Genomic DNA, 27955 nt, shown 5'->3' with positions numbered 1-27955 from the left:
TATACACTTTCGTTGATAAGTTTGACAAAACCTTGCTCCTGCTACAATCGTTCATGTCAGCCTAATAGCTCTGATTATTGATTATCATGCTGTTAATGAAGCACGTCGATTCTTATTTTAGGATTATCATTGGAGCAACTAATGTTTGACAAGGCAACCTGCATTGGCAACTCACGTATCACCACCCCGTGAAGTAGGATCACCTGTCTCATACTACAATTCTGAGCATCTAAATGATTTGTCTCAGCTTAATGCATTCGCATCTTGCACAGCTATCACCTCACTATACAAGTTCCAAAGGAAGAGGGTAGTGGCGGAAGATTCCGTTGAGCAATAACATAAAACTCAAACTCACGTTTAACGTTCAACACCAAGATGACTTTAAACACGGAAGAGCCTTAAGCAAGAACATGGTTTCTGGAGAGTTTGATGGGTTCCCCCAAACCACCATTATAAAGTAATGAGAAATACCAGGAGACTCGTATGCTGCAAAGGTGAGACATACTTTTAAGCCAAGCCATCAACGCCGTTTGCAGGCGCTACCTATCAGGACTCCCATCTCCATATGCCACCAATCCATTGTTTGGCGCAGGGCTGCTAGATCTGGAGCTGCTTTGAGACCCTCCCTTATCTTCCATGTCCTGTGGCCCTGCATCAGATTTAAATGCTGATGGATGTGGAGATCTTGACCTTGACCGTCCACTGACGGAGCAGTAGCCACCTCCTTGAGGACCAAGACGAGATTGTATCCTATTGCCTAGCGCAGGCTTCTGGTCATCCAATGGACTACGGCTTCGTCTTGGGCTCTGAGTACGATCCCTACGACGGCTGCGATACCCAACAGGGCTGCGTGACATGCTCCTGCTTCGGTCCCTTCTGCCACGGTATCTAACAAAAAAGATTGATATACAACATTGAATGTAAATCAGATCCGAGGATTATTAGCATGCTTCTATTTTAATTAGACATAACTGGAGTAAAACAAGGTATCCATGACACAAACTAATGGATATATGAAAAACCAAATTTCAAATTGCTCCACATTAAATTACAGGTTCTAGAATATATATATATATATATACTATACTATAGAAAGCATGAACTTGCTCTTTAAATTGTGCTGTTGTTGACAGACAGAACCTTGCTATTGCTTCATTCAGCACTTTTAAGAAACCTTAAGGAGAGGAACATTACAATTACGCATTTGATCCATATTACTTTCAATGCACTATTTGTTAAACTAAAAAAACTTCAATACATTTCTTTGGTAACATTTGATGAAAGATATGGCATTGTGTCATATATTCCCCAAAAACACATGCTTGGATAATTAATTGATAATTTAATTTGATCTACTCGGTTGGCAATTCATCTCAATCTACTTGAATTATCATGTAAAGCCTTTACTTTTTAGGCTAAAACTTCATACTTAGAACAATCGACATTAATCCTCTCTAGTTTTCTTTTGTGAATAAGGTCAAGGAAAAAGTATCCAGGTCCAAAGGCCATTAAAATAATTACAGCAATTGTGATAATAGTTTTATGACATTTTTAGTGGTGCCCTGATGATTCTATGAGGTCAAGAAACAACTCTAAACACCACTAGTTGGACATCAAAGTATAATCTGTATATATAAGCAAAGATATCTAAAAGACAGCAAAAAATATATCTAAAAGACAGCAAAAACTACGAGAAGGTAGAAGGACAGGCATGAGGGAGGACCTGGGTGGGCTACTGCCTCTTGGAGAGCCTTGATACCGCCGGGCAGGTGAACGCTCAGAATTGAATGTGCGTCTTGAGTACCTAAGATGAATTTCAGTCAGTCAATGTTTACTGAAGATCTATCCAAGCTTCAATTATGTTACATCACTAGTTACCTATTTCTTCCCCATTCTTGTTCATATCTGCCTCTATAATAGTAGGAGCGAACAGGAGAACGCTCTGGAGACGGAGTCCTGTATTTCCGTACATAGGCATACTTATCACTGAATCCACGTCCCTTCCTAATGCGTTTTGGGGGACCACTAGGGGATGGCTTTCTGGACACATCCAGTTGCTTTAAAGCAGGCTCAGAAGCTTTACGCCCAGGACTCCTTGTTGGACTCGCTGAATGGCTTTTGCTTCTACTGATTCCTCCGACGGAACTTTGATTAGCACCACCAATATGTGGAACTCCACTTGGACTTGATGTAGGTCCCTTGTCTGCATGGACCCTAGGACTTCCAATGCGATCTCCCTCCGGTATTATCGGGCTGCTGCTCATGTAATATCAAAATCATTCTTAATCTCTCATATACATCAGAATGTTGACAGAAAAAGAGCAAGCCTGTAAATAAACATGAAGTAGTAACAAGCAAAGGGACGGAACCTGGATCTGCTTGATTTCTCATTTGACTTGGGAGGTTGATTGGCCATTTTGTTAAATTTTCCTATAGAACGATAGGAGTCTTCTGGATCATCTCTAGTTTCTTGAAAAACTAGGCCTGATTCACGTGATGCATTAACCTGAGCAGCTACCCGTTCACTTTTCTTTGTCCTTTCTGCAGCTGATTCTTTTCCTGGGACTATTGAAAGAGATTGTTTCTTTCCTGTTGGAGATGCAACATTACCAGGTTATCAGCAAAAGTACCAACCATATTGAACAGAACATAAGCCAAGAATTATCAGGCAACAGTAAACAGAGAAACTACCATATGTTTAGTTCTCATCAGGTGAAACACAAAAGACATCAAGAAAATGTAATAAATCGTATCAATCAAAAGGTAGTAATAATCAAGAAACTACAATGTTTGTATTTCAGAACTAATCAGCCAATTGATATTCTATAATAGTCATTGCTCCCATAAATGCAGAAGTGTTTACATGAAAGTACCTGGGTCACAATTAGTTCCAAGTATTTTATATACTTACGTAGGGATTAGGATATTATTAGTATATAACTAATAATCGAACACTTCCAGTTTTGCACATGCTCTGGTATTTCTTCAGTTCAACCACAGTTTATTTTGGAAAGAGAAAATATAAGAAACAGATGTTCTCTAGAGATAAGTCTTGTTCACTAATATGCCTGAACTCTGTATCAAAAAAATATACAATACGTACACTACACACAGAAACAAATTGTCTTATACCAATTAAGTATATCACCATAATTATCAACAAATTTCCTATGTTCATCACTTTTTCTTTCCATGTTCCACTTGCAGATTGGGTAGAAAGTAACATAAAAATCAATCATCCCCTCCATAAATTTTGTATAAAATATAAACATATAAATTTTACAAAGGAAAATAAATTATACATAACATATAAAAAAATATTAACAACTAATATATCAGAATGAACAATAGGTACAAAATATAAATAACATAATGAAAGATCATAAATATATTACAAAAAGTAAATAATATAAGGAGTAAATTGTATAACCTATTACTAAAAATAATAGATTACAGGATACTAAGGGGTCACCTCAACATATAAATAAAAGAGTAATCATATCATTTGAGCATCCAAGCATTTAAACCTACAAGTATCAATTGTACATGTATGCATTCAAATGACCATTTGAACTGCTACTTGCAACATTTGTATCTGCTTGCATTTGTTAATTGCAGGTTTCTACAATTGCAGAAAACCTAGCTTCCTGTAAATACATCTGAAAGGAATGTGAAAAACACTGCTAGACGTAGAACAATTTGTTACTTGGCAAAAAATTAACCAGTAGCAAAACGAATCACAATTGGGATCAATTCTTAGATAAAAATAACTACTAACATATTTTTGAAAGTTAAACTAACTGAATCACAGCTGTCTATTAAACACAATAATTGAGAGAAAGTATAATCAAGAACCTGAAGAAATGATCCAATACCTTTTTTGGAGCTAAAAATGGACATGAACTAATATAAAGGATGACATCCTGCAATTCATATGAACTTTCATATATGTATATATCTACTATGACTGTTGACTGACAACCATGCAAACAAATTTGAAATAGAATTAAATGAATATTTGATATGTAGGTGGAATTTCAGAGGAGAACTACTTACCAACTTCAAGTGATGTATCAGCGGTTTGCAACGAGTGCTTGGCTTTACGAGTATCATCCCGATGGCCAGCTCTTTCAGAGCCAGAGCTACTACTACCGCTGGTAGTTTCACTCTCTGAGTCACTAGAACTTGAGCTCCTATATACAAGGACAATTTAAAGCACATTAATTGTATGTTGTCCACAGCAAACAAATTGCTTAAAAAGTATTAAATCTGACATGAACCAACACACCATTTTGGCTTGCGAGTTGATTTTTTGTCATGCCTTCTTTGTCGTTTATCTGTATGATGATCTCTCTTGCCTTTTCCATTCCTATTTTTCCTTTTTCTTGATGTTCTCTTTCTCCTCTTGTATCTAGCACCGCTGGATGAACTAGAATCTGATGAATCAGAGTAAGAACTAGAGCCACTATCAGATGAATAGGAGTCCGAATCAGAATCATCAGAACTAGAAGAATCAGATGATGAATATCTTCTCTTTCTCTTCTTTCTCTTATCTTTAATAGTTCTTTTATGACTTGACCTCTGTTCTCCACCAGAACTGTCATTGGAACAAAGATCCAAGCTGGACTCGTTACGTTTTTTCTCTGCAAGAAGTACAACGTATCAGATAAACAACAAACAAAACATGCATACTCCTGGTAACATCTTGCATGCTCCAGCTCTTACCTTTCTCTTTTCCTGGAGCAACTTGAGTCTTACCATCAGAAGCTTCACCACAATCTACAACTTTTACAAGGCAAAGAGGTTTCCCTTTCTCAGAACCTGCCTGTTCTATTTTCTTCAGCAGGTTAGATCCACTTACTACCTTTCCGAAAACAACATTTTTGCTGCAAATTTAATTTACCGCATCAGCATCAAATAAATTAAAAATTATATTTCAGCTTCAATAATATCATGGCCAAATGAAAACTATGAACCTGCATTGGTAAGTAACCTTAATGATGATAAGCTTAATAAGACGAAATAACACACTAACAAAATAACAAAACTGAATCCTTTACATATCTAGACAGCAATTGCAGAAAAAGGAAAGTGTTACCCATCAAGCTGTGGTGTTGCCTTGAAGGTGATGAAAAATTGAGATCCATTTGAGTTGGGTGCAGAGCTTGCCATGGACAAAAGGCCAGGTCCATCATGCTTCAGCTTAAAATTCTCATCTATAAAAGATTCATTGTCATCATAACATCTCTTGTAGTAAGGAAAAAAAAAAGATCGTAAAGCATGGCACCAATCACATAGTTTTTTACTTCCAGCATGTACCTGGAAATTTTCTTCCATAAATGCTCTCACCACCACTGCCTGGAAATACCACATATAATTGCGCTTTCAAAGTATATATAGCAAGAAGTCACATGGAAAGTAGAAGCCTGGATATAACAAAGCAATACCATCTCGCCTTGAGAAATCACCTCCCTGTTGCATAAAGTTCGATAATCATCATTTTCCACTGATGGTGAAATCCAGAAGACACAAACATGTTATTCCAAGGAAATATGTGTGGTGTTGAATGCTATATAATTTCCACAATGCCAAAAAAGATTCCAACTAAGTTTCAGCAGTATACTGCACTGTCGGACAAAAGTGAAAAGTGTCTAATTCAAGTCAGCATGGCAAGGAATGACGTAAATTTACATACTTGAGCAACAAATCCTTTTACAATGCGATGAAAGAATGATCCCTTGTAATGCAGTGGCAATTGTGTAGAATCTCCAATGCCTTTTTCACCTAGACAAAAGCCACATCTTAGGCCTTCTATTCAAGATTAGAGAATCTCTTAAGTAGAGCAAAAAGAAGCCAAAAAACAAATTTCTAATGCTAACAGTAAAATAAGACCATGTAACAACTGCAACTTAGAAAGCTAATTGTATGCCAAGCTCATCAGTACACTGACCAAAGTTACACTAGTGCATGATATGCATCACGCGTAAGAAAGAACATGTACCAAATGGATGCAATTACCACCATACCATGAGAACTGTGATATATTATCCATGTCATACAACATTACAACAGAACAAAGTCTCTCTCTCAACACATGATCATCCTTTTTACTAGATATGCATTGACAATTTATGCTGTGAGTCTGTGAGCTTGGCATATCTCACTACATACTGTATCATTTAGTGCCTACTGGACAATGAGCAGAGGACAGCATAAACACTTAAACCTACCCCAAATCCTATTCACTGACTTAAACCTGACTGCTCTTCCTAGAAATATAAAGGGTCCAACTAGATGCTAAACAAGACTACAAGAACTCTTTCCATATAGGACTGTAAGGATGAAATCAACAGTCTTTTTTTAGCACTTTACTCTGTTATCGAACAAGAGAACATGTCTTGATGCTTGAGCAAACATGCTAACAACCTTGGTCATATTTAAAGCAGCAGAACTAATGAATAAATTACTATAATCATTTGGAATCACGTGATGAAGTGATTAAAGAAAATATTTTATTTTCACTGAGACATCTCTCACCAGTAATGTGCCATAGTGATAATGTTAAATCAAGATTTTAAATCTTGGTCTGATATCCGCTTTGGAAATCAATTAGATTGGTATGCTGCTCTGTATTTTTGGATGATATACCAATTTGTACTGCTCGATATCAATGTGAAAAATATGAAAGGTTAAATACTAACTGATGCTGACCTATATAATTTCGTACCAATCCTTGGTCAGACTAGTAAAAAATGGTCTATATGTCCCAGTCCGATAGGTTTTTGAAACCCTGGTAATGACCCTATGTTTGACCAATGATTTAAAAAGCGCTAAGCGTCAAAAGGTGTCAAGGTTCTAAAATGCTCGAGGCGCTAAGTGATCGCCCAAGAGAAACGAGACGCTCTAAAATATAAAAATATAAAAAATATAAAAATATAAAATATAATTAATAAATATGATTATATAAATAAAAATAAAACATTAAACTAATGTTAACAATAGTTAGAGGGGAAGAAAAAGTCACTGATAGTGGAACTTTTGGACGACAATGACGGTGGAGGAGGAAGCTGCGAACAACAGTAACGGCGGCAGCAATGGCAACAGCAGAGGCTACCGACGGTAGTAGTGGTAACAATGACAACGACGAAAACTACAAACGGCAGCAACAATAGCGGCGAAAGCCGCAGACAACGACATCATGAGCGGAGGAAGCTTCAGAGGTGTTCGTCGGGGGTGGACAAAGCTGCAGTCCTCTCCCTCGACGATGGAAGGAGCTGCAAACAGAAGCAACGCCAACAGAAGGAAGCCGCGGACAAAGGCTAGGCCATCGGACCTGCCCATCGACGATAGAGGAAGCCTCGGTCCACTGTCTGCAACGGAGGCAACGACAGAAAACGTCGACAGCAAAGGCTGAAGTTGCGGTAGGGTTGATGGCTAGCGGTCACGCAAGGGTGTGGGGGGTGGCTTTTGCGGGCAGGAAAGTGGCCAGTTGGTTCGATCGAACCAACTAGCCACTGTTGAACCGAACCAAACTTAAAAGTCTGGTTTGGTTGCTTGATTTGAACTGGGTGCTCGCCCAAGGCGCCCGGCACCTGGGTTTAGACAAGCGCCCAGGCAGTGCCTCACTGAAGCATGTCGCATGGTCCACCCTTGAGGCACTTGGACCTTGCCTCGCCTCGCCCGAACGCCTATTTAAACCACTGTGTTTGACTAAGACATAAAAAGCTCTAACTTGGCATTCCTTTGAAACAACACAAGCTACTATTCCAAATCAGACCAACAGGTACGACATTGTTTACACACCTCAATGTGGTTGGTTTGGACCATCCTTGACCAGAACCAGATTTGTCAACGTATATAAGCAAATGGAGACGGCTGTTTGATATAAAACATACATATCCTTAAGAATTTGTGTCAAGCATAATAACTTTCAAAATATCATCTCCAAGTTTCTAATAGTGGGAACCATAATCAGGAATAAACCTATTTTCCCCATACTTATGCCATTTTTGTTTTCGGTACCAACATGCTTTATGTCAAAGAATGCCACCTAAAAATGACGAGCTAAGAGCTGTGGATGATACTTCAATGCCTTGTAGAGCAACAAGTTGAAGAAATTAACTTAAATTTATCGACCAGCCTAACAGATAATTACATTTTGATGCTTAAAATTGTTCATATACTAAACATTATCAGCATATATGTATGCATCACAGATACATTGACATATGCACTAAAATCTGTTGAAAAAGATAGTTAAGTCTTTTTATTCTAGACGAGGTAGATGGTATCGGAAATGTACCAGTGCAAAGTGCTCGAAAATTCTCTGCAGTCTTTGGAACTACATCAGCAAAAAGCTGTCAACACAAGTGGCAAAAAGTAGTAAGACACAACGCCACCGTCAAAAGTAAAGAGACGGAAAGTTGAAAATCAAGTATCTCTCCGGAAGAAGTAATACTTAGTTCAGTAAAATACCTCTATCTCCATTCTCTCGGCAGGGTTTCTGTCCACTGAAATGTCCAAAAAAACTGTGGGATTCTTCTTCATGGCCATCTTCTCTTAGTCCAAAATGCTGCATTAATTGAAAAAAAAAAGAACATTTCTTTCGAACTTGAAGTAAAGAAAGAATTGTCACTGTCTTCAATTCCTGTAATTTACTCGATGAATTTTCAAATTACAGGATCAAAATGGCAACCTTTGCTCATGGACCACTTGACAGATACTAATTATGGAACATCTATTTTTCTAATTATAAAAAAGTGAATCAGTCAATCAATCCAGTGGGAACGTCTACCAGAGTAGAAGTATATACTAACAGAATATGACAGAGCATCTAAATCATTAAAGATCAAATTTGATGAAATATAGCACTTCAGTTTTAGCCAAGAACAATACGTAACGAGGCATATTTGCATTTATTTTCCGGCTCTAGTCAATTTCTGAAAGCTTCAATTGGTGTGAACTAAATATAACTAAACCTACGTTGAAATAGGTTATCCCACGCTCCTTCATTTTTTTCTCTTTTTTGCACTAATATTTGGTAAATTTTATTTCCTACCCTTTTTGCTGGTTCTCACCAGAAGGAAAAACATTACTCATCCAGGATATAGTGGAAGCTCATGTTCGAAGAGTCATGCAATATATATGCTATAAAATTATAATCAACCTTATTAAGAACCAAGGTGAAGGGCACCCACCACATAGAGCTAACTAAACCCACGATGGGGAGTAAAGTTTTTCTCTAAGTTTGAAATGGACATTTCCTGTTCATAAGCTTTCTAAAAGCTGAAGACAGCTTTCATATAAGCAGTTACCTTGAAGATTCAAGAATACAACAAGGTTACATGTCGGATCTTTTTATTCGAAGAAAAACAAGTACATGTACATATGTGAAAATTAAACACAAGGAATCACAAACAGAGAAAAATAGGTACATAGTCACAAAATAGGATAGACAAAATTCTTCGGAAACTATACATCAAAAGCCACGTCTAGAGCAGTAACTTACGCCTCAAGAAGTCGCGACGCATTTGCATCGATTAACACAACAAGAATAGAAACTATCAAAAAGTACTACTTTCCAAATACAATGCTGGAATTTGGAATTTCTTGGTTTCATCGATGCATCACAGGAGATGCACCCATGCTAAGGAAGAAATCTTTCTCGCTCGTGATGCAAGAATTTACGCGAATCAAACCCCGAGGAGTTGTATTGGATCAGAAGAAATACGAAATCTCGGGAGTTTGCATCAGATAAGAGACAAAATTATAAGTTTTGACAGGAACTCCAGAAGATCAATCAACAACATCTCGATCTTAAACCTCGATGGATAAAACAAAAGACGAAATGACATGATTTAATCGCGCTTCAGAACAAAGAGAGAAGGAGGGCGAAGGCTTACCGGCCGAGGGTTTTCTCTTCTTGGGGCTTGCGATTGAGAGACGCGCCTTAGAAGCGGTGGTAGTTTAGGGTTTTGCATGATAACGGGTCGGTTGTCTCGTTGAGACCCGAAAAGTAGAATCCGATAACTAATTACCCAATTGGGCCAACTGGGCTTCCTGTCATCGTATCAAGCTGTATTACATATAAAGTAGTTAAATAAGCTTTTTTTCTATAAATAAAAATGTTATACTCATAATATTGGTTTTGTTTGCTTTAATTATTTACATAAATTAGTTTTTTTTCATATAATTAGAGTAAATTAATTGTCCATCATTGGCATGGAGATTCAACTAAAGAAATTAATGATGTTATATTTGTTACGAAAAAAATATGATTCATGTGGTTCGGATCCATGTGAGTAGGGTTGTTCGAAGTATCTTTGAGGTGAAAACGTCAAGGGGTCATCCGAGATGTTACCTGTACAAAAATCAAGATCGAGAGAGCTTTTCCGAACTGATCTCTATGATGCATAAGTTAGTATCCGATAGTAGATTAGTGTAGTTCCCAATGGTAAAAAAATGTGACCACTTAACTATGTTAAAAGTAAAATTCTAGTAGTGTTTTATCATTGGTATTATATATTCAATCGGTATCGATGAAGGCAGGAAGATGAACTAATGAGAATCATTTAAATTATCATAAGATACATTTTAGTATAGACCAATACGTAGTGGACAATCAATATATAAATCATGATATTTTTTAATTATAAATAAAATATCTGAATATGTAAGAGATAGATACTTCAAATAACCAAGTACTTGTTAGTACTATATGAGATTTATATTAATATTGTCATCATATAGTTTGAGTGACTTACTAGAGGAGAGTGGGGTAACAACTTCTTTGACATTCTACATATTCATCTTTAATAATAGATATCAAATGCATATTTTTGAAATAAAAAAATAAAAAAATATGAACGTTGCTTCCACTCCCAGAAAATAAATTAAAATTTATATATTTTTATTGAAGAATCAACTTGTCAGTTACTTAATCTTCGTAGAATTATTGTCTATGTTGATAATGATATCCACACACACATTCTTTTTATTATCGTAGGAATAAAAAGATATTCATTTTCGTAGGAATAAAGATGTATAAGATTTAGAGTTTATGAATTTGACTGACTAAAAAATAAAAAGTGCATGCTCTTAGAGCTTAACGAAGTTTATAAATAGTTTTTCATAGTTTACAAACATGATTTATATATTGAGAACAGATGAAGTGAAAGGATAACTATATACATATATCTTAAGTTAATATCTCATATAAGAAAATATTGTTGACATATAGTTGACATGTATTTCAACTTTTGAGTAATAGCCAAACTTAAGATAAGTCAAATTATTAGTGATTTAACAATTGAACTGAATGACTTCGTAAAATCAACACATTGTTATTAGTGAAGTCCTTTTGCCACTAGACGAGCTTTGTATTTGGTAATAGATCAATCTACGTTCGATACTTAATTTGACATTATATTTGGTATGACATCATAGAGTAGAACATCGTATTTCTCACGCTTGACTTTGTATTAATATGAAGAATTTTGTGCTAAGGTGATATTGGATTTAGCGTGATTTGAAAATATTATTTTTGGAATATATTTTAATATAGATTATATTAAAAATATAAAAATTATTATTTTATATTTATCTCTATTCTCATCTTTTTATCATTCTCTTCGTCGAAGTCATTCTTAGATTAGAAGCCTAAGAAGAGTTCAAGAGGAGCTAAAACCCCACCTGATGCACAAAGGTACGTAATATGTCGACATGTAGAAGCTATTACACAGCATATATTCGTTAGTCTTATGTCCTCCATGCATATATTTGACAGTCATTTGTATGACCGTCGTCAACCCTTTGGTGATGGACTCCGCCCTGCAGCCTGCAACCCTAATGCCCCCTATCTATATACATAGCAGTACTGGAAGGCTGTAACCCTAAACCCTTACACACAAAACCTGTATGACAGCTGTTCTCTCTCTCACTCCCTCTTCCTCTAGTCTCATCTTACTTTTAGCTTTGGCTTAGATGTCCCTTAGGTGGGGAGGGAGGGGGAGGGGGAGGGGGGGGGGATCTTTACTTGCACCCACCAACCCATCACTTGAGTCTTCCCTCTATAAATCCAGTCGGTGGGTCTTAAGAGCGTGACATATTCCTATCGACTTCCTCCACAAGGAAATGATGCTTCTTTACCTTTGTTTGATGCTTCTTCTTGGTTTCTCCTCTCTTCTGCATTCTCTCTGTAGCTGGTAATTCTTTTTCTGACTCTTAAGCTTTTCATCGCTTTGATCTTTCTTTCTGTTTTCTTCTTGACCTTTTGGAGCTATAATATTTTCATCAGATTAAGATCATTGAGACGTGCCCAGGGGAATGAGTGAAGCTGCCAGCATGATCTAACTTTGAATGACTTGGTGTGTTCATCAAGGGTTAGTCATTGCTAGGTCATGCTGCGACAGCTTCACTTCTTCCCCATCGACAGGCATAGCAATCTCCTACATGAAATATAGGACAAGACAAGATGGAGACAATGTAAGTATAAGAACCTCTTCACCTGCTCACTTCACAAGAACAATGTATAGATGCGTGATTAGATGAGGTCTTCACGGTTCTCTCTCATGAGACAACATGGATGTCTGTTAGTGTATCCTTTACGAGGTAAAAGAGGCAGTATGTCGACAATGTTTAGCTACTATGGCTTTTCTCCCCTAACTCTGCCTTGTCATGGCCATGTCTTTGGTTCAGTGTTGTCTTTGGTTCTGAAACTACAACTCTTAATTCCTCAGTCAGTATACATTGCATACCAAACTAATATAGCTCATTCCTTCGAGTTTCCTCTCCCCATCTTCTTCCTCCCCCAGTCGCCACAGCCACCTAAGAAGGTGCCACCATGCGATGGTGTGGGTGCACCATCCTCTCTCTCTCTCTCTCTCTCTCTCTCTCTCTCTGTGTGTGCGATGGTGTGGGTGCCCCATAAGAACCTGAAGCTGCCACCGTCATCTGAATCAAGCTCCAAAATCTCTGTTTTCCAGATGTTGGTTCGTCTGCCATGGGTGCATCGAAGAACAAGGTCTATATCGTGGGAATGGCTATGGGTTTCGCAGTCTGTTCCTTTGTTACGCCAACCGCGCCCTCCAACGGAGACGAGAAGGGCTACAGTCGCTTTCGGCCACCTCGCCGCCGTCCAATCGAACGCCTCAAAACATCCTCGCCGTTCTCGCCGCCGTAGCTCATTGTAACGACGGCTTGTCGGGAGGAGGCAGCTTGGCAGTTGCTTTTACGTACCAATCTATCCATAGAGCGTAATATGACCAAAACAATGACGGCATGATCGGCAGACAAGAGATAAGGGTGCACGGCAGTCAATGTTTCTTTGTGCTAAAGACACAAAGCACCACCACCTTCACTAAGAGCAGAGAAAGACTACTCTTAACATTAGAGCTAGCAGATGAGTATGACATCGAATTTAAATCATGCCTTTACCCAAATCTAAGAGAGTGGAACGACTCCAAATGATAGATATAGTAAGTATCACATCACATTTTTGGGTGCCGATCATTCTGAGAAGATATAATTAATCACAATCAGATGAATACAATAATGTAAATGTCTGGCAATCTTTTGCTAAAAGTAAAGCATTTTAACTGAGAAATTATTAAACACAAACATACAAGAGAACAGAAACGATAAACCATATGATATAATTAGTTCGGTCTTAGAGAATACAATGGAATGTACCATCAGTTTCTCACTACTCACTTCTAAAAGAAAGATAGATATGGACCCTCTGGGACAAGCCCTAGAACAAGACCGGCAACTAAGACTGAGGTCGAAGTCTACACCCTGTTGTATGCCACTGATTTGTTGAACAAGCGTCGGATGTACACAACCTGAAGCCCACTTGCACAAGCCAGCACCAAGTACTCGGTCAATGTGTAGACGGTAAGGCGCCTTCTGGTGCTCTCATTTGCTGTGTTGAAAGATATAATTAGACAAGTAGGATAACTACCAAGCACTCACTTGCACTATGGAATTATCGTCTCTGAGATTCCAACTATTTATTTACAGCAAGTGATAACAAACGCCTCTTTCATTTCAAGTCGATAATAAATAGTAACTGCATCTTTACCAAAAGTTAGTGAAATGGTAAAAATGACTTAAAATTTGCAATATAGATAAAACTGGTCAATCAACTATCGCTGACCATCAAATGAAAAGTTCTTTCAAGAACCCACAAACGATCAAAATCCAAAGAGAAATAATAAGTTGGAAGCATACAGAAAGAACGTTACTACTGTCTGTTAACAAAGATGAACTATGCATCCTGTGAAGTGTGGACCAGTAAAGTCCCAAAAGAAGCATATATTTCATTGTTCATGTGTGGTAGTAGTGTTTCCCTTTTTTACTTTCACCCATTTCTCTAAATGGATCTTTGGTCCTCTTGAATATTATCTGACCTTTCTAACATATCTTTAAGCTCTGTGTTTTTAGTAGAAGTAAAATGAAACTGAGTGGATTTTCATATTCCTCTTGAGTTGAACTGTATTCATTTCTGAATTATTCCGACATAACAAGAAAAAGAAGTCCCCAAAAAGAAAACATAACACTGCCTAAAAGAAAGAACTCCAGAAAACTAACAAAAGTATCCTATTTAAGAAAAATTGAAAGCCAACAACGAAGACAAAAAGTGGATGAAAGAGCATGTATTTGGTGAATCTTGAATGTTCACTAACAGGATAGGAAACTGATGCCTAAAAAACAATAAAGCCGGAAAGGCAAAAACAAACACTTCAAAAAAAAAAAGAACACTTATACACCGCACCCCAAACCCCACCATAAACACACACATCCCAAAACCCCACAAGAAAAAAAAAAGGAATGATCTGAAAGAAAGAATAGGCATTTTCACATCAGATGAGCTGCAAAAGGAGCAAAAAGGTAGAGCATTACTTTCTTGTTACAACCAAGTAGATACTTTTGCTTTTAAGATCCTTTGATATAACATGCTTCTACCTCTTAACTCAGTCATGGAGGAGATCAGGAATGAGAAGTACATGTTGACGGAAAAATACAAGCCCCTTAGCATCCTAGTCTCCTATAACATCTTATTATAAGAAGCCAGCAATTTTAAGGACAAGTGGCTACCATCTAGAATCTCATACTTCCAGCGCTTACATTTAAAAGAATAAAGTAAATAACCAGGGTCTTTTAAACTTTGATAAGAAAAACCAAGACTACGAAGCTATCATCTAACAAGAACCATATCAATGTGATGACTTTTATCGGAATGGATATGGGAGGTAGTAGAACATGCATCAGCTTAATAAAATTTTGTTACTTGTTGATATCTAGATTTCAGATTTCCAATGAGCATAGCCTGTTTGGTTGTTTTCTCTGAAAAGTTCCCTACTTTCTGTTACAAGAACAAAGTACAGTTTGTTTATATTTTCAGGATACAATTAATTTGGTTGAGTTAACTTGGACATGTCTCAGAGAAAGAAAGTAGACAGACCATAATGGTGGGTTTGGCTAGTCCAGTGGTTTGGGAAGAACACAGTGGGTAGCTAGCAGCAATAACATGTATAAGATAACTTATAATACAATAGGATACAATATATATGTAATAGAATCATGATGTAATAAGACCAAAATTATGCTTCTAGATGTGTGTTTAAGTTACATTTTAACTTGCAGTTTTTAAGAATGAAAACTAAAAACAAGTGCAAACATTGTTTTCATTTTGTTGTTTGAAGAAATAGAAAAGAGTGCCATAGAATAAGACCAAGTGTGTTCACAGTCGCAACAAAACTATCTGGACAGCTGTACATGACTGGAGCACTCAGATTTTCCAAACAACCAGTATTCTATCTTTCTTTTTTCCTTTAAAATAATTCTTTCTAGAGTTTTTTTAGGGTTTTCCCCTAAGTTCTTTTTTTTTTTTGAGATTTCAAAAGATATTTGTTTTCTGTGGACGCTAAGAACCAAAAAGCTTGAATGTTTAGGAACAACAAAACATTTGGAACATGATTTGCATCAACAAAAAAAAATATTATTAACATCTACAAACTATTGAGTTCATGGGTAATCAATTTCTGTAATAATCTATTCAACAAAGTATATAAATTAGATAATTTAGCTTACTGTGGCGATGACGAGCTTCACGTGCTTTTAGATAACGTTGTTCTGCTGTGACAGACTCCAATGCTTCTCTAAGCTCCGCAATTTTCACATTAATTGGGTTTAGATGCTCTGCGGTGGGATTAGTTATAAACATTTAGCTAAAGAAAATGAAATTGACAGAATACAACATTTACCATATATATGACAGATATCACTCTAGCGTGATAATATTTTTGTTTCACAAAATAGGTATAACAAAAGTAATGGTTCACCAATTTTGCTCAATTAATTAGTTAAGATCCTCCAACATATTGTCTCAGTGAAAACTTCTAGGAAATAATTTATAAGATCATCAACATTTAACTAGAAGCAGATAAGTTTCTGGCTCCAAGTTTATTGTTACTAACCATCTTTGGCTAGGTCATGTTCGTTTGGAATATGGCCTACATGAATGTAAAAGGAGACAGTCTCTGGTGTTCTGTTTGGATTATGAAAGCAGAACTTGTACATTCCACCTCTTGGAGCCTTGAACTCAAACTTGTCACCAGAAGTTCCCTTCAAGGAATGCACAGTGTTACCAGCTGGTGATGTCACCTACAAACATTTTGATATATTTCAGTAACAATCAAGTACTACAATCTTACCCCAAAAAAAAGATATAAACAACAAATTCCATATAAAAATGGAGTCATGCATGATGATGGAACATAGCTTGAACAGTCGAACCAGTGAGTGAGAACAAAAGCAACACCAACATGCAGATTATGATCTAAAGATTAATTTTCTTGTGCACCTTAAAAATGTTGACCTTCTACAGAAAAGAATCCGCAACAACGATCAAAAGAATGATACAGATTGAAGAAAAGAACTTTTGCAAAATTTTGTTAAAGAAAAGTGAAATGTTACAAAATTAAACATAATATAAGATAGCAATCATGTCAACTTGTTCATGGTTTGTTTAATTTTAAAGACCTGTTTCAGAAAGTTAAAGTACAATTATTCAGTTTTGTAAAATATAAAGAACTTAAAAGAGTGTCCATCTCCCGCTCTCTATTATCCACTTCTTTTTACTCAGAGGCTTCAAATGATCCAGCAGGCTCTTTGATAGAAGATAGAGGATTCCCATATATAACAGGTTTATTTATTCTTCTCTTACACCAATGTCTTGGATCAGTCAAATGTGCTTTCTTTTCTTTTCATGATTCCCATATATGTATTTTCTTTTGGGCTGTCATGGATTGACTTTAACAGATACCAGTCAGACTGGCTAATCCAAATTGAGAGCAGAAAAACTTTCAGAACATCAACACCACTCAATTATATTATAAAGGGTAACCAGAAAGGCTAGTTAATTTACTCGCTAGCATCTCATACTACTCACCTATAACTAATAATAAGAATAAAATACACCTACCAACTTCATGTAGATCAGTGTTCATATTCAAGATACCAATTTCTTTGATAAATAATTAGTTTATGGAAGTATCCATTTTATTGGGCCTTTAGGTTACAATGTCACATATTATGAAGGATGACAAGCAAGGAATGTTAGCCAAAAAATAAAAAAAGTAGGCAAAACTGTGCAGGATAACTTAAAGCTCTGACGAATAGTAATTAGGTCCACTTCTTCAACGTAACTTCAAGATTATTGTGGTGGGAAGTACCTTTTAATTAAAAAAAAGGTTAATACATATGCACAAGGAATAAAATCTTGGTCCTATACATATCGAACTGGCACCCATATCAGTATGGTACCAGTGTGCATTGATATATCAACACTTGATATAAGGAGGCAATCAGCCAGACAAGTAGGAGGAGATAGCAGTGATGTGACAGAGTAGGAAGGAAGATCAGGCAAAGGAGAGGGAAGGGACTCTAACAGAAAAGAGAAAAAGAGAAGAAACAAGAAAACAAAGAAAAAGAAACTGCAACAAATGTTAGAAATGAAAAAAGAAAAAGAATGATACCATAACCAGGTATGGACCAGCTTACAGCCCTTGTAAAGTGGCTTACCAGACTGTCCAACCCATGCCAGATCGAATTGGACAAAATTACATAGTCTGCATCCCAACTGGCTGTTTTACCAGTAAACACTGACCCATACCAACCAGTACAGGTGGCATTTTAAGCCATGTATGTTGAAAAGTCTTGATTTTGTCAAACTACATAGCCAGTCTATGCAACCATCTGCATGCAGATTACACAGAAACATGCAACTGTATCCATAAAGCATGCTTCAAATTCAAGTTGCGTAGATCAAATTAACCTTTAGATCCTAGGACTATTCAACTATCATCCTAGATACTTCAAATGCATAGTTTAGAGATGAACAGGGAGGATACGCAGCACTAAGCCTGCTATCAAGTATGTGCATCAAGCCATGGTAAATGTGGGGAGAGATGAGGGCTGGATGCAAAAGTCACTAAGCATGGTTTTTAAATTAAAGATTTACTTGTCTTTTGGAAAAAAATATTTTCCTTTCTCACAAGAAAGGGATTTCCTTTCTTATTCAATGAAAAAAGAGGGCATCCTCTGCATCAAGGACTCATTTTTAGCAATACAAGAAGCGAACAGGAGTATACAAGCAGCTCAAGAACATGTCCAGAACTAGAAGAAACAAAGTATTGAGACATGAAAAGATTTGAACTTTCTACAAAATAAAGCGAAATATCAGCAAATTTTAAGATTTGAGAAACCAATGATTAGATCTCAGTCAAGGCAGCCTGATGTTGACCTCCAATCGCATAAACCTCAGAAGAAAAATAAAAATTGAAACCCTTAATGCAAAGAGAAATCGGATGAACTCACGACAAGATCGATGCCAGGGTGATCGGAGCTCCAAAAGATATCGTGATCCACGACAACGAAATTGCCCGAGACGGTATCGCCTTCGTAGAGGACGAACTCGTAGACGCACTCCACGTCGTTGACAGTGACGGACAGAGCGGAGAGACGGCAGGGTACGGTCGCAAGGAGCCCGAGGATCAAGAAGACCTCCGCGAGTCCGACCGATCTCCTCGTCCTCTCCATTGAACGCCAAGCTTGATCTCGATCCCGTTTCCCCTCTCTTCTCCCTCTTTTCGTGGGGATTTCTCCTTCGATCCGGTTCTTCCAGCCGTAGGGTTTGGAAAGCCCTCGATCGAGCTCGTGAGGCGTTTCATTCATCGTATTTGTGTTTGTTCGAGCGTTTTCGTGAATTAGTCCCCCAACGTTTCCGTAATTGTTATTTATAATATCATAATATTCTTAGACGATTTTCCTAAAAAAAACCTATTTTTTAAAGATTTTTTTCGCAATTATTGTTTTCTTTTTCTTTTTTTTTTAAACGGTGTCTCTATTTGATATAATCTTATAAATGGCTCTCACCACCACCAATTGGTTGGACCAATTATCTTTAAGAGGTCGAGCATCATACTCTCCTTATGCATCGTTAATTATCAACATTAGAACATTCGTCAACTTTTCTCATACTTTACCCTTTTATCTTTTATTTTTTATCAATTAAGAAAGTAAAGTAGTTCGGAAAAAAAACATAAACGATACTTAACACGTTGAGTCACACAAAGAGAAAGAAGGAAAAATCCCATACGACGAAAGTCATGACAAGGGATAGATAATATGGGATAAGAGGTAGAGTAAGCTGAGTATAAGAGGGGCGAAAATACTAAAATTGATGATCGTATTACGTAAGGAATGCCCAATGATTAGTATGACAAAAGGCGATGATACGAAGATCATTTTTATAATTATTTAAAAAATATAAACTGAATGAAGTTAGATTATTTTGGTTTTTTTATATAAGTTTAAAGTGATATATTCAACTTGAGAGGGGTATATATGATGGAGAGTATATGAGAAAATGTCAGGTGAATGTAACTTATGACTATTTATTTAGTTATAGTTTGATGGTTAAGGTAACTCAAGTCTCACCACTAATATTTAATTATCTTACATATTCTAACTATGATATTTGTAAGTTCTCTATCATCCTTCATCTCTATCGAAAGTACATCTAATTGTTCAAGAAAAAAATTAATTTGTCATCCTCAATAATTCAACACATTCACCTCAATAATCTAGTTTCTACAACACAAACTGTATATACAACTTACCTAATTATTTCAACCTAACTTGCAATCTCAAATGTAATTATGTTAATAGTTCTTCAAGAGAAGTATCATTTTACTGATGAATCTATGCAAATTATTGCTCCAGACTGATGAATTCACAATGTCAAGAAACACCTCATGACAGGCACCAACACATTCTAGTGTTCTCCAAAGACAAGATTGCTTACAGTCTGCTCAATGCCAAAGAACACGTTATGAGAGGCACCAACAAATTCTAGGATCCTCCAAATACAATATTGCTTACAGTCCGCTGCACTGATGCACTTTTGTTAGTAACACACTTGTGCTACTTGTGATTTGATTGAGCTGCATGTGGTAGATTACAGCTTGTTGAAGTCAATCACCAGCAATTCTAGGATCCTCCAAAGACAATATTGCTTACAGTCTGCTCAATGCCAAAGAACACATTATGAGAGGCACCAACAAATTCTAGGATCCTCCAAATACAATACTGCTTACAGTCCGCTGCACTGATGCACTTTTGTTAGTAACACACTTGTGCTACTTGTGATTTGATTGAGCTGCATGTGGTAGATTACAGCTTGTTGAAGTCGATCACCAGCAATTCTAGATCCTCCAAAGACAATATTGCTTACAGTCTGCTGCACTGATGCACTTTTGTTAGCAACACACTTGTGCTACTTGTGATTTGATTGAGCTGCATGTGGTAGATTACAGCTTGTTGAAGTCAATCACCAGAAAATTCCGTCCTTCCAATGTGATCTTTGAATTCATGGCCATGGCAGCCTCGTTAATGGATGGTTACAGAGGCCATGAGCTCGCTGGAACAGGTCAGACAACTCTCTTACAAGTCATTTCTTGCCTGCCTCTTATTCCTGTTGAGTGAAAACTAAAAAAAAAAAAAAAATTTAATCCGATTAAAATTAAGAAGAAAAAAATTATTTAACATAAACTTGACAATTTCTTAAGGATCATAAAGAGGTTGATGCAGATTTATGAACACTAGAAAAGAAGAACATCTAAACAAAAAACAAATGAGGATGATTGCGAGGAAGACGCACTGTATTGGTTGCCGACAGCCAAAAGATGATGTAGGAAGCATAAAACTTCAGTCTTTAAAACATTCTTGCAATAAAACAAATGCAACACTTCAAATAACTTAATACATTTTAATAAAGAAATAACAGTATAATAGAAATTTTGAGTTTCCTTGAAATATTTTAATGCTAACCGTACCAGCAGTACCTTTGTCCTATATATAAATATATATAGTGTGGCATCATCAATCTGTAGCTGAGGAATCATTCAGTGACTAAAAATGGAGTTGCAGGACAAGATTCAGACCCCCCAGAGTGAAGTTGGGTTCCCAAGGACTAGAGATCACACCTTCTCTGATAAGCTGAAGGGAGATGCTTCCTGCATGATGTTAATGTTGATCTCTTGGGCAATCTTCTCTTTTTGCTTCATTTATTTTCATGCAGGTGTCGAAGCTAGGATTTGGATTCATGGGTCTCAGTGGGATATTCAATGCACCAGTGAGTGACTGAGGTTGGGATGTCCATCATCAAGCATGCTTTTGAGAGTGGCATCACCTTCTTCGACACCTTCAACATATACGGGCTTGCTGAAACGAGAGCTTTCATCGCGACAAGATGGTGCCAATCGAGGAAACTGTAAGTAACAAAAGCTAGAAGATCTCTATTTGTGTAACAGACAGACCAATTGTCATGGAGTTAGTTGGATTTACCAAAGCCATTCAACATCCTTGTGATACCTGCTCACAAAAGATCAACCTTCCCATGACCTTTGTAGTCACATAGGACCTGCAAAGTGAGAAAACGAATTAGTAACACACACGCGATCTTCCTACTAAAACATAAATACTCGGGTCACAGAAGCAAAACAAAAAAATAACACCATAGCAGATGGACAACTTCATGCATGATTGCATGACAAAGGGTCATGCGTCTGCTTATACCGAACGATCTTCCTCCCTTAAGACTTGACATCCCTGATAAAATCTAAATATAGCATAAAATCAAACTTCACGGTGCATGTGAGATTTAACTTAGTAGTAGCTTCATGTTGTAGATGAAACTACTGATCCACATACACCTCTCTTTCTACTTGGATCTCTTGGAGATGATTCAGCATTCCCACACTGTGCATCCCATAAGTGCAGTGCGGATCGAGTGGTCTCTCTGGTCTCAGGATATTGAGGAAGAAATTATCCCAGTTTGCAGGTATGAGATTATTTTTGGTTGCGCTCAGAGTTGATTGATACACAACTTTGCTGGCATTTTGGAAGAGTAATGTATTGTACTTGTAATGCCAATTTCTTTGTGACCCATGCACATCCATATGATGATGAGAAGACAAAAGAACAACAAGAGGACAGGTTCACCTGAATTTATCAAGTGATAAGCACTGCACAAGGTGATCCTTGAAACATTGTTAGTGGAAATCCCTGGAAAAGGATGTAAGAATATGTATCAGCTTCACCTAATAACTTAATTGCACCTGGAGCACCACGATCATCTCATTCACTGATGTACAAAAAAGGGGCAAATAACACATGAAAATTCAGTATCATGCCTCCTCCATCTTTAGTACGAAGATGTATCAACAGAGGAAGTCATTCAGTTTGCCTGATTGTTTGTTTGCATACCTTCTTCAAGGTTATCTGATATAGTGTTTGTGATGATTGTTGAAACACAGGGAACTTGGCATTGGAATTGTTCCATACGGTCCTATCGGTCACGGATTCTTGGCTGGCAAAGGAGATGCTGAAAGCTTACCTCAGGATTCATATCCGGTAGAGAATTTGACATAAATTAATCTTTTTCGAACTTTGATTCTAGATTTTGATGAAGTTAGGTTTTTGTACTAAAGATGTATTGTCATACTTGAATGATGTTTCAGTGCTATAAGAACAGCCTGTCAACTGATAACCATCCATGAATTTCTCTCAGAATTGGCATCCAAGGTTCACTGGAGAAAACTTGGAAAAGAACAAGAGACTCTTAGAGGATTAGAGAAGTTGGTTGTGAAGCATCACTGTACACCTGCACGACTGGCTCTGGCTTAGCTCCTTCGCCAAGGAGATGATGTGGCTCCTATCCCTGGTAAGTTTACAGAAAAACCTACCATCAGTGGTGTTTCAGATTAGATTTTCTGTTCAAAAATCAGAATCAATGAAAGAGACCGGAATACCTGTTTTATACTAAAATCAAAGGTCATGTCCTCCCTCTGCTTGAAGAAGAAGATTATATTTTGTTCAGGAATCTCAGTTCTGACATATCAAGCATTTTTTGCTGGGTTATGATCCTCTGGTTGCTGCACAGATAAATTCATGATGCCATTATGCACTGGTATATTACACATATTTGTCTGGCACCTGATGTTGTGAATAATATCAGGTACAACCAAGTTCAAGAACTTGGATGACAATGTTGTCACTTCTGAAAGTGAAGCTCACAAGCGAAGACCTGAAAGAAATATCTGATGCAGTCCCCAGAGATGAAGTGGTAGGTCACACAACCTATGCTTCTGTTGCATCATTCAGTTGGAAGCATGCGAACACTCCCCCTCCCTCGTCATGGTAGTCTCTCAGCTTAGGAATTCCTGCTCATCTGCCTGGACAACAATATGCAAATTGTTCTGTTTGCCTGTTTGAAAGTTGTACCAAATCGATGCTATGTAAGACTGGTATATATTGAAGCTTAGCAGTGTCATGTTTCTGAGTTCATGAGACACATGAGTTGGCATGCTTGTCAATCCAAAAATCTAAATAATATGCACCATCAGAAACACCCTTATTTTTTATGTGTCCGTCCACATGTGGTAATTTGAATTATTGAATTTTATCAAACTACTAAACTTGTAATCACCACAGGTTTAAATATTTAACAAAATCAACAACCTTATTGCAGATAATGATATCCAGAAATGTCAACAAAAATGATCCAGTTAATCTCCACCAGAAAGATCTTTCCCTTGACTCCCTAGTACAACTATAAATACATATCACAATTTCCATCAGAATTTAGTTTTTGCCAACTAGGAGCAGATAAAACATGGGAGGAGGATACTCCCATGTTTAATCAATAGCACTGCAATGAAAGGGGTCTGACTAGATTACGGCAACAAAATAATTGAATTTCATGATATAATGGTACATGTGAAGACCCCAAAGATGATGTGATGCGGCATCACGATGAATGGTTCAACAAAATCTATTCCATGTAAGAAATTTGGGCCTAAATTTCCATATTCTGATGTACAACATGAACCATATCACCATGTAGGAAATGAGAAAATGATGTGCTGAAGGGTGTCTTTAGATTAATTGAACCAATGCAGGGAAGGTAGAAAGACTCCAACCAAGATACGAACTATTGAATTGCCACCCTATCTGGGATTGGTGGAACTAAGAAAGCCTAATTTGTCAGCCAACATATTCACAACCTCGTTACCTCCAGACTCGGTTTCAAATCTACCTTTCTCACCATCGATCCCTTCATTTAGCAAGTCCTCCCAAAATTCATCGTTCAGCTCCGCATCTGATTTGACATCTTGCAGCTCAAACTGTTCTTGATTGTTCTTGTCGACCAGTTCCTGTATCTCTAGAGCCAGACTACCCAAACTTGAGACCTCCTCCACATGGGAGTCATGTATAACCTCGGCTTCAATTTTAGTAGAAATATTCAGTTTTGGGTTTCCACTTGTGCCCACATCATCATTCTCAGGAGCTCTATCTATCAGTCGTCTTCGTTTCTTAGAAATGGCCTCTTCAAGCTCTTTAATCCTCTCTTTTTGCTCAACTAACTGCTGTAGGAAGCTGGGGTTCCGCATAAACCGGGCTAAGAATGTCATCATTTGCTGCTGTTTCTGTTCTGTTGCAAGTACCTTCTCTTCCATATCTTTGAGATGGTTTCTTGTGTTCTGCTGCTCCTGTCTCAGCTTCACGAGTTCTGTCAATAACAATTGCTTGTCACGTTTTAACCTGTTGATTTCCCCTTCCAACCCAAATTCTCCGACCTCAAGAAAGGAAGAGAGAGGCTGCTGCTGCAAAGGAGGATAAGAGACTTGCTTTCTCCTCTTTATGGTCTTGAGGAGGTGCCTCTGGCCTCTGAGAAACCCCTCATTAGCAAATTCCCATCTATCTGGATCCACCTTCCTGAAACCCTGCATGGATATCCAATGTTATAAGAAGCAAAACAACAGATGGAAACTCTGACCAATGAAATCTAAAGACATTCTGTTCTCATGAAACCTCATAATTATGCAGTCAAAAACATGAAAAGCAAACAACTCAGATTTAATACCTGAAAAGCTAATAGGAAAAGCCATGATAGCTGGTGCCAGAAGAACATGGAAACACAACAGCAAAATAGGTTACTCAAACAAAATCGTTTCTACTGGAAGAGTCCATGTCATTCTGTGTATCTTCTTTCTATATTTTCTTCTCTAACTTATGAGACATGCAACTTGTGAGTATTCTCCTACCCTGGAAATAAACAAGAAGATATTACCGAAGAGAAAAACTATAAAACTAAAAGAATACTCCTTCGCCTATGTGCTTATGCAGAGAGTGATGAGAAGATAGCTGCAGAAGCAGGTAAAGTGTTGCTGCATAACCAAAGACTACCTCTTTCTTGCCCTTGGAATCAAATCTTATGGTGTACATAATTACATTCAATATAACATGCAACCATTAGCAACAGAAGAATTAGAAGTGTGTTAAAATTAAGATTTTCAAGTTTGGGTACTTGACTCGTACCATTATGGATCCAAATTCTACAAACGTACCATATGCTGATACATCAATACCTACCTAATTCTAAAAAAATAAAAAAAAGGGTACAGTCCTTTATACTGCTGAACCATTACATCTTGTCCATGAGTGATTTATTTATACACAAAAAAATGGATTTATTTATGCCGACAGATGAACGAGATAACATATTGAATAAACCAAGTAAGCTAAGAATTCGACAGCAGACAACTAGAAGGGTGTATAAAATGAGCCACATTGGAAATACTTACATAGGTATTCAGTTGTCGGACAAAGCTGGAGAAGTTGTTGTGCTTGAAGTATCTTGGGAGCAGAGTCATCGCGAATGCGTGAGGGTTCCAGACCACAAAGCTGTTGTTCCTCGGGCTCCATGACACAACTTGATCGGTGCTGGGTTCATCAACTATCTCGTAAGTCTTCATAAGGAAAGGCGGTGGACCAACATCGTGCAGTCCATCCAATGGCTTAGGAGGATCCATGGCGACATCGGTAGAAGAGGCGGATACATCAGAGAACTCCTGATGTTCCTCTTTCACTGGGTTCAGATTAGGATCCATGGTTGAAGAGAATGTCAAGAAAGTTGGCCAGATTAGTGAAAACTTGGAAAGGAAGTTACAAGCTCGAAAGGGCTAATGCAACCAAGCAAAAAATAGATTTGAGAACACTTCCTACATCAGCCAAATTTGTAGAAAAAGGATGTTTAAAAAGAAAGTTAGTGCTTTGATTTCGCAATGGCAATCTAACTACAAGATTGGAGCAAAGGAAGGTTTTTCCAGGTCATAAAACCAATAAAACGTACAACATTGCGAACTTGGGAAGCTGTGAGTCAACAGATAGAACAGCAATAAAAGGGAAATTGGTCCGCAGCAAAGATCAAGGAAATCAGCGAGAACAAATTTCGCTGTAATGAATGGAATATAACGAAACAGTATCGGGAATGCTGAAGCTTTACGACCAAAACAACGACCAACAGTAAAAGGAGCTACAAAGACCCAATTTTTCCTTCAGAATAACGAGATGTCAGAGCATGAAAGAGCCGAGTTCATCGATGAAGAGGGGAAGAGACAACATATTGAGGAAAGAAAAAGAAAAGGGCCCATCGGAACGATGACAGGGTGCACGAAAGAGAGACGAAAGCAATCACAAGTAGGAACTTCGATGCGACGAATGGGAACTAAACGAAGCAGAGCCGGGAATCTCTGAAGCCTCGCAACCAAATCAAAGTAAAAGAAACAAAAGGGAACAACAGTTCTTCAGTAGGGAGCTACAAAGACGCATCCTCCTCCTTCGGATTAACAAGATATCATAGCATGAACGAGTCGAGCTCATCGAACGAGGGCGCATCACGACTCCAAGAGAGAGAGATTCCGGCGAATCAAAGCGTCGAATTCGACGGAAGATTCCTGCAAGGAATCAAAGAAAATGCGGCATCTCGGCGGACCGTGTTGCTGGGAGAGCGCGACCGAGGATGAGCCGAGAAAACAAAAAAAGAGCCCCTTTCCTCTTCTGTAGTGGAAGTTTCTAGAGCACGTGTGGTGGGTCCTAGAAGCTTCTAGCACCAACCAGGTGGGATCCTGTCGGCTGGCAACCACCAAGCACGGGAAAGGGGAGGAAGTTTCTGGAATCGAACTTGGTGGGCAAACGTAGCAATACCAAAACACTACCGTTAGGGACAGTTTCCCTTGACATTAATGAAAGGTCATTGGCACACAACTACTGACATAAAATTTTATTTTATATGTCAAATATAAATTTTATTTTCACTATCAATGCTAAAATTTTTATTAATATATTAAATAATATACTAATATTTTATTATTCAAACATATCAATACATCATATTGGAATCACTAATAAAAATGTCATGTTATATTTCCTGATCTAATCAAGCATAATATGTTATATTTTTATTTTATAAATTAATTCTGTATGATTTTTTTCAATTAATTTCATTCGACTATGATCACATATATCTTATTCTTTACCATCCCAAGTA

General features: G+C 37.5%; 3 protein-coding genes across 19 annotated transcripts; all 3 read right to left on the bottom strand.

The window, feature by feature from the left end:
- Positions 1 to 311: 311 nt before the first annotated feature.
- On the bottom strand, positions 312 to 9956 carry LOC135612086 (peptidyl-prolyl cis-trans isomerase CYP63-like). 3 transcript variants are annotated; one of them, XM_065107877.1, is made up of 14 exons: positions 9903 to 9956; positions 8476 to 8572; positions 8303 to 8357; positions 5696 to 5784; positions 5448 to 5472; positions 5320 to 5358; positions 5099 to 5216; positions 4726 to 4886; positions 4289 to 4643; positions 4057 to 4193; positions 2370 to 2589; positions 1879 to 2256; positions 1724 to 1804; positions 312 to 888 (listed from the first exon to the last, which is right to left on the bottom strand). In XM_065107877.1, exons 2-14 carry the CDS (start codon positions 8551 to 8553, stop codon positions 540 to 542), a joined length of 2085 nt encoding a protein of 694 aa, XP_064963949.1. In that variant the 5' UTR covers positions 8554 to 8572; positions 9903 to 9956; the 3' UTR covers positions 312 to 539. The 3 variants fall into 3 exon arrangements, with proteins under 3 accessions (XP_064963949.1, XP_064963952.1, XP_064963950.1); XM_065107880.1 differs by having other exon boundaries at positions 1879 to 2253; XM_065107878.1 differs by lacking the exon at positions 9903 to 9956 and having other exon boundaries at positions 8476 to 9896.
- A 3663-nt stretch (positions 9957 to 13619) lies between these two features.
- On the bottom strand, positions 13620 to 19249 carry LOC135612085 (transmembrane emp24 domain-containing protein p24beta3-like). Its single transcript, XM_065107876.1, has 4 exons — positions 18880 to 19249; positions 16479 to 16665; positions 16093 to 16200; positions 13620 to 13921 (listed from the first exon to the last, which is right to left on the bottom strand). The coding sequence occupies exons 1-4, from the start codon at positions 19234 to 19236 to the stop codon at positions 13788 to 13790; spliced, it is 786 nt and encodes a 261-aa protein (XP_064963948.1). The 5' UTR covers positions 19237 to 19249; the 3' UTR covers positions 13620 to 13787.
- Positions 19250 to 20139: 890 nt separating this feature from the next.
- LOC135612083 (heat stress transcription factor A-2b-like) lies at positions 20140 to 27439 on the bottom strand. 15 transcript variants are annotated; one of them, XM_065107873.1, is made up of 7 exons: positions 26211 to 27439; positions 23376 to 25349; positions 22567 to 23284; positions 21882 to 21985; positions 21408 to 21786; positions 21224 to 21287; positions 20140 to 21051 (listed from the first exon to the last, which is right to left on the bottom strand). In XM_065107873.1, the coding sequence occupies exons 1-2, from the start codon at positions 26514 to 26516 to the stop codon at positions 24573 to 24575; spliced, it is 1083 nt and encodes a 360-aa protein (XP_064963945.1). In that variant the 5' UTR covers positions 26517 to 27439; the 3' UTR covers positions 20140 to 21051; positions 21224 to 21287; positions 21408 to 21786; positions 21882 to 21985; positions 22567 to 23284; positions 23376 to 24572. The 15 variants fall into 15 exon arrangements, with proteins under 15 accessions (XP_064963945.1, XP_064963943.1, XP_064963944.1 ...); XM_065107871.1 differs by having other exon boundaries at positions 21408 to 21833; positions 21910 to 21985; XM_065107872.1 differs by having other exon boundaries at positions 21408 to 21798; positions 21910 to 21985.
- Between the last annotated feature and the right edge of the window lie 516 nt (positions 27440 to 27955).

The sequence above is a fragment of the Musa acuminata genome, chromosome BXJ2-5 (genome assembly GCF_036884655.1).
Source record: "Musa acuminata AAA Group cultivar baxijiao chromosome BXJ2-5, Cavendish_Baxijiao_AAA, whole genome shotgun sequence".
Taxonomy (NCBI): Eukaryota; Viridiplantae; Streptophyta; class Magnoliopsida; order Zingiberales; family Musaceae; genus Musa; species Musa acuminata.
Note: the sequence above shows the minus strand (reverse complement) of the source record. Positions and strands in the feature narration are given on the sequence as shown.